At 39.6% G+C, this 10,274-nt stretch overlaps 1 protein-coding gene across 1 annotated transcript; it reads right to left on the bottom strand.

Moving 5' to 3' along the window:
- Positions 1–411: 411 nt before the first annotated feature.
- On the bottom strand, positions 412–1,992 carry GJA10 (gap junction protein alpha 10). Its single transcript, XM_045843822.1, has one exon. It carries the CDS (start codon positions 1,990–1,992, stop codon positions 412–414), a length of 1,581 nt encoding a protein of 526 aa, XP_045699778.1.
- Between the last annotated feature and the right edge of the window lie 8,282 nt (positions 1,993–10,274).

Genomic DNA, 10,274 nt, shown 5'->3' with positions numbered 1-10,274 from the left:
ATGGAGTGAATACATTGTAAAGACTGTGTACAGTGCCAGGTGGGCACCAGACTGACCGGGGGCAATCCCTTTGTGAGTTATATAAATGTCTAACCACTATGTTGTGCACTTGAGTCTAAAATAATATTAAATGTCAACTGCAATTGAAAAAATAAAAAAATATGGAGGTTTTTCTGACCCATCCAAAAAAGTGACAACTACCTCCTTTGCCCAAACCCCCAACATGCACCTTACACTTAACCACATTTACGTGTGTATCTAAGTTTCCCATCCAGATTCTGAGCCCTTTGATGGCATAGATGGCATCTTATCCATTTACACACCCAGCACCTAAAAGTTAGATTGATATAAAGTAAGTTTTCAATTAAGTTTATTTTATGAATTGAATTTAACTGAATTTATTGAATGAATTCATTTAACTCTCCACAAGTTAACCTCCCTCTCAACACAAACGTATACACACCGCAAAGGAGGAAAGGGGACGCTAAGAAGGAACCCAAGCAGGACACCTCTTGCAACAGTTCCTGGATCAGTCAGCCGGTCTTTACTTACCATTGAGGTTCTGTGCCCAGTGGCTGAAGGCAGAAGCGAGGGGCTGTTTTCGTGGTATGGAGAGTCTAAGCAAGAGCTATGCCGAGTATTGGAACTTCCTGAGTCACTGTGAAGCTCTCCTTTTTCAGACAGCAATCTGGACAGAAAGCTGGCCTTTCGACTGCCCGAGCGAGGTCTGTCTGTCCAGACCCCACTTTCTCTCAGGCTGCCATTGCTGTCTCTGAAGTGACTGCGCAAATCTGTGAGAGGCTCCCCTGAGGGCTGCAAGTCCTGGGACTGCCCCCGGTTTCCTATTGCATAGGATGGACAGTGCCTTGGAGCCGTCGGCATACCTAGCCAGGACTGGGACCTTGCATTCTGTGCGCCAAAGGAGGAATTACCTGGTTGCTGTCCCGGGTGCTGAATTCTAACGCAGTCATCCCAGGGACACGGACTGTGGATGTGGAGCTGTCCGCTGTGCTGATCCTTCTCAGCCCAGTCATTTTTTCCACCGCAAGTGTCTACCTTAAGTTGCCTGGTCTGTGGGATTTGCCACAAGGTTTTAGACTTCGGCACAGTCACCTGGGTGACTTGTCGCTGATTATTGTCTTGGAGTACAGAGATTTTTTCAGACAAGGGGGAGCAAATCATACACTGCTGGGGCACTGAATATTTTTTCAAATGAAATGGAGGGCCCCTTTCATCCTCAACGCCCTCATTGCCTGACTTGTCATGAAGTGCCCCCATGATTTTCCTGATCCCAAGATGGAATATTTCTAGTACATTAAGGAACAAAGAGATGGCTGCAATGCTGTGCATAAAGAGCATGAAAATGGTCTTCTCTGTGGGCCTGGATACAAAGCAATCCACTGCATTGGGGCATGGAGGTTGGGTGCATTTGTAGAGGGAGTGCATGTGAAACCCATAGAGAACATACTGGCCTATCATAAACCCTACTTCCAGCACAGATCTTATCAAGATATGTAAGACATAAGTACGCAGCAGACATCCTTTCAGAGGGACTTTATGGATCCTCTTCTGTTCTTCTAACCTCTTCAGTTGTCTATCTATCCTTTGTTGCTCCTCCAATTCAAGCCCTGGATTCTCCATGTGGGCTCTAAGGTGTGACTTTTTCCTCTGCCTCTCCTTTTCAAAGGCCCTGAGTCTATAAAGGGCATGGCCCATATACACCAGAGAGGGAGAAGACACGAAGATGATCTGTAAGACCCAGAACCTGATCAAAGAGATAGGGAAAGCATCATCATAACAGATATTATTGCAACCTGGCTGCTGGGTGTTGCAGGCAAATGCTGACTGTTCATCATCCCAGACATCTTCAGCAGCCACACCAAGTACCAGCATTCGGAAAATGAAGAGGATGGTCAGCCAGATTTTCCCCACTATGGTTGAGTGAGAGTGAACTTCCTCTAGAATGCCACCCAATAAGTTCCAATCCCCCATGGTAAGAAGACTAGCGTCTGAAATAAAAAATAAAAAATAAACCACAAATGTGAAGCCTCAGTTAATATGTGAAGGTTAATAGCAACCATGGATGTAACATATAAAGACTCAGGCTCAGCAAAACAGCAGGTTTTTTTATGTTAGTAAAACTATGAAAGGTTTTCCAGCCTTAATATTTGCAGCCTATGCTTGATGAAACAGGATGGTTCCAAAGAATATCAGGGGTTTTTTTTTGGGGGGGGGGGGATGGACAAAACAAAAAAAAACTAAAGACCCTCCACAATATGATCCAATTTCCTTCCTATCCTCTTCTCTCCCACACAAAGTTGACTGTCATTTTAGCATATTCATTGGCCCTCATATTTATATGCCATCCATCCCACAATTTTGCTCACTTGTCAACCCATCTGAGGTGCCCCATTTACTATACATCCTACATGATCTTTAATAAGTCTTACTGTGGCACTGTACCTAAAGTGAGTTGTGAGATGGTTGTGTCTTATGTCCCCTTTCCTGGAAAAGTGTGTCCTTCACAGAGAAAAAAAAATGTGCAAGACATAATAAGTACACAGAGGGACTTTCTATAATATTTTGGTCTTTGCACGTAGACAGCATCAATCAATGATAGTGGACTGGATTATCTTTTCATTTTAAAACTCATTCTTCTCACTGGAGTAATCATCAGCAGAAAAACAAAGGTCCCCATTCTATATTATCCATGGCTCCCATTGCAAAACTAAAATTACAAGGAAAACAGAAATCAGTCAAATAAACCCTCAGAAACTGGCATGGAATAGCAGTAAAGACTAAGAAAGCACAGAAACAATAACAGCAATAAGACATAAGATTACATCCCAAAAGCATGTTTTCATGGAAGTTTGCTATCTTAGAAGAAAAGTGAATATAAATTGCTTCTCTAGCAAGCCTTGGGTTTGGAAAAGAATCAAGGCATAGCTGACATGAGCAGATTATTTGGTTTACCCTGAAAAAAATTAATGTTTTCCAAGGTTCAATGAGGTTAAAATACTTGGTAGGTTAAAATCTCATAAGATGTGGAAGACTTCCAAATATAAAATATATGGAGGAAAAAGAGGAAAGTATTATTATGTTAAAATAAATAATGAAACAATTGTCTCCCTCCATAATTCATTCCTTCAACCTCTACTAAAATCTTAATAGCACCTATTAGATGCCACGAAATTCAACAATGAACAAGATATACCTGGCCCAGCCCTCCCAGTACTTAGCACTCCCACTAACATAAAAAATGGACAAATAGTGGAAAAAAAAGCAAATGAGTATCAAATCAAAATTACAAGAGCAAAAACATTTTAAAAATTCCCTACTCATCTTCAAACACAAATACAGGGTTGGGCAAAAGTAGGTGTACAGCTGTGAGTATGCAAAACAGTTTGTTCTTGTATTATTAATTCATTATTGTATTATTAATTCATTATTGTATTATTTTCCATATGAACAAGTGTAGACCTACTTTTTCCCCATCTTGTATAAAGTCTGGATGGAGTAAAGTGTTAAATCTTAAAAAAGTAAACTGTGAAAGTATTAAAATAAAATGTAAAAGAATATTTTATAATCTCAAAGTAGAGGAAGGCTTTTTAAGCACATCAGTGACAGATATTATAATTGGAAAAAAACATACAGACTTTACCCAACAAAACTAAATGGCAGAAGTGGAGATGGCCATAAAAATGAATGGAATCTTACCATTTGTGACAGCATGGATGGACCTAGAGGGTATTAGTCTAAGTGAAGTCAGCCAGACAGAGAAAGACAAATACCACATGATTTCATTTATATGCAGAATCTAAAGAACAAAATAAACCAACAAAAAGGAGAAAGACTCAGAGGGGAGGGGCTGGGGTGGGAAAAAAAGGTAAAGGGATTTAGAAGTACAGATTGATCATTACAAAATAGTCACAGGGATGGATGTAAAGTATAGCACAGGGAATATGGTCAAAAATATTGTAACAACAGCGTATGGTTCCAGGGGGACACTTGAAGAATCGGGGGAGTACTTTGTAAATTATGATTGCCTAACCACAATGCTGTGCACCTGAAACCAATATAAAATAATACTGAATGTCAGCTGTCATCGAAAAATAAAATTCAAAAAAATTTAACTGGCAATGTCCAGAAAGCTCTTGGCTCTAGAGAACAACAACAACAAAAAGGTACAAACCAGAGATAAACATTTAAACATTTGTGAACAGTCCCTGAATAGGGAGATGACACCACTCAGGGACTAGAAAGAAAAGCATGTCAATGACAGAAACCTGAGAAATAGCATGGGGAAAAAAGTCTACAAATGAAAATAGGAAACGGCCTGAGAGAGAAGGGGGGAAAACATGAGGGTCACGCCACTGAAACCAAAGCAGGACGGAGCTTCAAGGAAAGAACAGTTGCCAATGCCAAACACACATGCAGATGTGACTATTTAAATGTAGTAACAGTGGGATATGCCATACTCAGGGATTCACTCCTCAATTACTATTTGCGAAGATGCTAATTCTCCCCAAATTAGTTGATCCATAGGTTCAATGTGAGATTGTATATCACTAAGTAAAATGAAATTATGCAAATGTACACAATTATGTGTGCACATATATGATGTATGTGCATGTGATTAAATGAGCATGGAGGGAAAAGAACAGAACACACACCAGGAAATTGATATAGGTTACTGGAGGTCTGGGGGAGGTGATGAGAAAGGAGGGGGCAGTTTGGAGGAAGAAGAGAGAGGCAAAAAGAAAACGACTCTTCTTCTAAAGAAACATGACTGATTTTTATCCAAGGTAACCCATCTATGTAAATTTATGCTTGTATGTGCATACATATATAAAAACAATATTTAAAATAAAATTTTAAAAGATTCTCTCAGAATTTAAAGACAGTATTAATGAGACTTTTATATTTTACTCTATGAACTTGTAAATCACTTAAAATTCAAAAATTAACAATGTAGTCATATAAAGTACTCCCAAATAAAAAATTGGATTTAAAAATTTGGGACCTGTACCTCATTAAGTGAAGCAATAATTTACTCAGTCCTCCAAATTATTCCTCATAGAGTTCAGTTCATTTCCCATAATCATTCACTTAAAAACTTCTGGTCACTATTCTTTGATAAAAAATACCTTTAACACTGAAAAAAAATCTAGAGCTTCTATTTTATATAAAAACTCTAAGGTGAAAAAGCTAACTCATGCCATTAACTTATTCTCTACTTGACTTAAATTACTTAATGCTTCCTTTTGCAACTATATCCTTAAAAATTGGAAATTATTACTTTTGAACCCCAAGTAAAAGAGAACTAGGCCAACGTGAAAAACAGAAATACAATCATTCCTACTGGCATGCAAGTCCAGATCCTTTAGACAAATATTCCTATTTACTAAAAATAACCACTTTTTACCATTAAATGACTAGAGTTCCTAGAAATATTATTGAATTTCTTTTATTATCAAATATTAATTTAGCATTTCCTTTGTAAAAAGTTGGTGTTTCTTTCCTAAATTTTATTTTACATCTTGTCTTTCTATCCCCACAGGGACTTCCTATAGTTCTATAAACAAGAAAACCCACATATTTTCCACTTACCTTACAGGTGGACCACAAAAATGACTGGGCTCAAAAAACCTGAAAGAGGGACCATGTGTGGCTACTTAGTCGGACAGTGGCTGCTGGTTGCAGATAAAAAGCCTCTGCTCAGCTGGCTGTGGGGCCCAGTCCAGAATGAGCACAGTAGTTTCGATCGATGGAGTCTACTCTGGTCCTCTCCCAAGGTCAACATGTCCTTTGGTGCTTTGTAATTCTCTTGTATTGTTTTTTTCTAACGGAGACCATGCTGGAGCTAGTCCTGGTGCATCATATTTGAAAGTGAAAAGTAAAACAAATGAGAATTTTCCTTTGTCATTTGAGAATGATTTCAGTGATTTGAACAAGAGCATTTCTTTCTGTCGATTAATTGCTCTAGGAATCGATGTCACAGGTCAATGGCTCATGTCCGATTTCGTCAATAGCTGCCCGAGGTGAGTCTAGCTTCATCAAATGTGAACAAGTAATAATGGAGTGACAATCCAACCCCCAGTGTTCTTGCATATCGTGCTATGCTAGAAAGAGAAGCATCTAAACGAGATGAAGCATTTTTAGATCACTGAGAGAGGGCTGCACCTGTCTGTAGATTACATGTTCTAGCGATATTCTGTTAGGCTGAAACAGACAGCTCAAGACAATTTTTTTCTAAGTAGAGAATCTGAAAGTGACAGAGGCACAGAGTAGGTGACTTTCCCATACCTTCAGGGTAATCACCTGAAATGTCCTGATGAGGCAAATAACCCTGGCACACCCTGCCGCTGCCTCCTCCCAGCCAGCCCAAGATCTCTGCAGGCATTAACACACTAAGGGGTGAGAACCACCGCCGTAGAGAACAAAGTTTTTCAACATTCCCACTTCCACTCTCACAAAGTTATGCTGAATATAGGACAGAGTCACTGGCATGCCCCAGACACACTTGGAGAGGCAAAAGGAAACAGAAATGTTAGAGAGAATAACTGTCCCGGGATAGAAAGGCAAAAGATAAAGATGTGTGGGCGTGCCAGTTCCACTAGCTGCTGCCTTGGTGCTACTCAATGGGACCAATACTCACCATGCCACTTCATTCACCTGGGGATGGAAGAGGGGGCTGTTGGTTTTCTACAGAGCGTCTGTAAAGCATTTAGGATTGAGAAAGCCAACATAATACTGAAGGAAGAGAAAGTCATGTAAATAGGAGCAACAGCCGAAGAGGAAAGCTCATTTGTGCCAAGTCCCTCATCTCATCTGCTAAGGAGAGTTAAAGGCACCTATGATGAGAAAGTAAGGGGTTTCCAGGAGAAATGCTATTATGGCATTTTACACATTTTCTCTTCAAAAAAATCATTTCGACCTGGACCAATGTGGCTCAATTAGTTAGCTGGGTGTCATCCCGCAAAGCAGGTCACTGGTTCAATTCCTGATAAGGGCACATGCCTGGGTTGCAGGTTCGGTCCCTGCCAGGGCACATATGAGAGGTAACCTACTGATGTTTCTCTCCCTTTCTCTCTCCCTTCCACCCCCACTTAAAAAAAGAAAAATGTTCCCATCATTTACCTCTTACAGAAAACAAATAAAAAAGAACTTCATTTTCTGAAGCTAGCATAACAACCTGGATAATGAAATCTGACAAGACATGATTTTGTCATGTCTTAAGAAAGAACATTTTTAGGTCAATCTCCTCAAAAAAAAATGTTGCAGATTATCCTAAACAAAATATTAGCAAACCAAACCTAACATTCTATAAAGAAGATACATTAACATTAGGCTCATTCTGAGATTACAAGTTTCACTTAGTATTTTTAAAAAATCAATGTGATATACCACATTCACAAAATAAAGGGAGAAATTATTGATAAAAAAAATCCATTCATAATCCTTTCTTTCTGGAAATCTTGGCATTTCTATTTACTTGTCTTTTTCAGAATCCCTCAATTTTTGAGGGAGAAGGTACCCCATCTTCAGATAATCCAGACCCAGTTCCCTTATCTCTCTCTTCCTTGTCTTAGTCCCGGAAACGGTCTGCACCATCTCTATCTACATGGACATAAACAAAGAAAATGACAGAGTAGCTTCTCTCTGTCCTTCAGATCAACTTTTGACTCTTCTCATGCTTTCCACTCATTCATGATCTCTTTTTAAAAAGATTTTATTTATTTTAAAGAGAGGGAAAGTGAGGGAGAGAAAGAAGCATCAATTCGTTGCCTCTTGTATGTGCCCCAACCAAGACTGAACCCTCAACCCAGGCATGCACCCAGACCAGGAATCAAACCACTGACATTTCAGTTTGCAGGACAATGCCCAACCCACTGAGCTACATGACCGTGGACCTTTTTCCTTTTTCCTCAATCCCTCCACTCCCTCATCTCCCCACCCCTACTAGCTTTCATCCTGCTCCCCATCCATGAGACTGTCCCCATTTTCCTTGTTAGTTGTTTCTTCATTACATCCCACATATCAGTGAACTCATGTGGTATTTCTTTCTGATTGGTTATTTCACTTAGCACAATGTTCTCCAGGTCACACTGTCACAAAGGGTAAATTTTTTTATGGCCAAGTAGTATTCCATTGTATCAATGTCCCATAGTTATTTTATCAATTCATCTATTGATGGACACATGGGCTGCTTCCAAATCTTGGTGATTGTAAATAGCGCTGCAGTGAACATAGTGGTGCTTATGTTCTTTCAAAATTAGTGTTTTGGGTTCCTTCAGACATATTCCCAGAAGTGGGATCACTGGGTCAAAAGGCAGGTCCATTTTTAGTTTTTTGAGGTATCTGTATTCTGCTTTCCACAGTGGCTGTACCAACTTTGTGCACTTTTCTGAGTGACATACTTCATTTTTAAAAGTTCAACAATTTTGTATCTATCCCTTCATCCTAACAAGGCAAGAACTTTAACATTTAGTTCCTTTACCTTCATCATGTTGATAGTTTAAAAATTCTGGTTTATATACTTCCTTTTTTATCTTTCTCCTTCAATATGGCCTTTACCAAAATATCTGACCACTCTTAACCACTAGCTCTTTTATCTCCTGGACTTTTTTGTTAAGTGTTTTCTCAAAAACTGTTTACAACATGGATCTCCAAATGGTACATCTTAGTATTTTAAACCCTTGTATTTGAATAACAATTTAAACCAATGTAAAATATTAGGTCCAGTACTTCAAAAATACTTTCTTACAGCTAGTATTGCTCTGAAAAGACTGAGATCAATCTAATTCACTGTTTAAAAGCTTTTAGATTTTTCTCATTATCGTTTGATACATTTTTTTAGATTTATTTTTAGGGAGAAGGGAAAAGAGGGAGAAAGGGGGAGAGAAACACAATGTACAAGAGGAACAGCCATCAGTTGCCTCTCTCACAGCCCCAACTGGGGACCTAGCCCACAAACCAAGCATGTGCCCTGACCAGGAATCAAACCAGAGACCTTTCAGTTTGTGGTATGACACCCAGCCCACTGAGCCATGCTTGTCAGGGCTGTTTTTGATACTCTTAATTTCACTGTATGTCTAGATGGGGGTACTTCCTTCTCTGTCTCTTTGGGCATTCTATGGCCCTTCAATCTTTTGTTTCCTCTTCTGGACCTCTTTTGTTACCTGAACATTAGCGCATCTTCTGTCCATCTCACTTAAATCTGCATTCATATTTACTATTTGGTTATCTTTTTTTTCCTTCTTTCTAGTTTCTCGATCTGAATTTCCAACTAATTCATTCTTCACTTTTATCCATTCCATTTTTACTGCATTTTAGTTATTTCAAAAAGTTTTTATGCTTGATTTATTTCTTATTCTTGTGTCACATTACCAAAATCTTCCTTTTTTTAATGTTTATTGGCTTTAAATTTTTTTCCTTTTATTGATTTTAGGGAGAGGAATAGGGAGGGAGCAGAGGGAGAGAAACATCGATCAGTAGCCTCCTGCACGCATGTGCCCCAATTGGGGACCAAACCTGCAACCCAGTCATGTGCCCCAACCATGAATTGAACCAGTGACCTTGCAGTTTACAGAAAGACACCCAACCAACCTAGCTACACCAGCCAGGGCTGTGTTTATTGGCTTTGTTTTTAATTCCTGATGGTCTTGTATTCCTTTGAATCACTGGCATCTTAGTTGTCACTTTACTTCAGCTTGTGAACTCATTTAACCTGGTGGTATGGCCTCTTCTGAGTGACATTACACACTGGGCAAGAACAGTGGGCCAGCCCTCCAGGCTATGTTGGAGGTTCAAAGAGAGGAAAGAAAATAAGCAATACAGTGGACAGCCCAGGCATTACAAAACCAGTTAATTATTTCAGTTGGTTATCTACCAGAAGTCCTTCAGATGAGGGCCTCCCCTTCAGACACCGTAGGAGAAATGGCAATTTCCTAAGGCACTTCTAGAGTCTTGGGCCTAAATAATAACCCACCATTCTATGACTCTGTAGAGGGAAGAACAAGCAGTAATGAACAAGGTAGTCAATCCTTACTTATTTTCCCCAAAACTTCACCCAAAAGGGCTTCCTGTGCTGCCCTGATGTTATCTGTGAGGACACCTACAGGGAGGTCTGGTTCACAGTTCTAGAAGCTGCACTGAGAAAGCAGGCAGAGACAACTGGTTTTCTCTGATAAATCTACACACTGAAACTCAGCAACCCATACCCCTACCTAGAACCATTTCACAATAGCTTCCCATGTCCCCTGGGAATTTTA

Source organism: Phyllostomus hastatus, unplaced genomic scaffold (genome assembly GCF_019186645.2).
Source record: "Phyllostomus hastatus isolate PE091 unplaced genomic scaffold, TTU_PhHast_1.1 phas_contig_40, whole genome shotgun sequence".
Classification (NCBI taxonomy): domain Eukaryota; kingdom Metazoa; phylum Chordata; class Mammalia; order Chiroptera; family Phyllostomidae; genus Phyllostomus; species Phyllostomus hastatus.
The sequence above is the reverse complement of the archived record's forward strand: the minus strand, read 5'-3'. Positions and strand labels throughout refer to the sequence as shown.

Excerpts from the sequence above, each read along its gene's own strand:
- GJA10 (XM_045843822.1), bottom strand. The coding sequence starts at position 1,992 with ATGGGGGATTGGAACTTATTGGGTGGCATTCTAGAGGAAGTTCACTCT.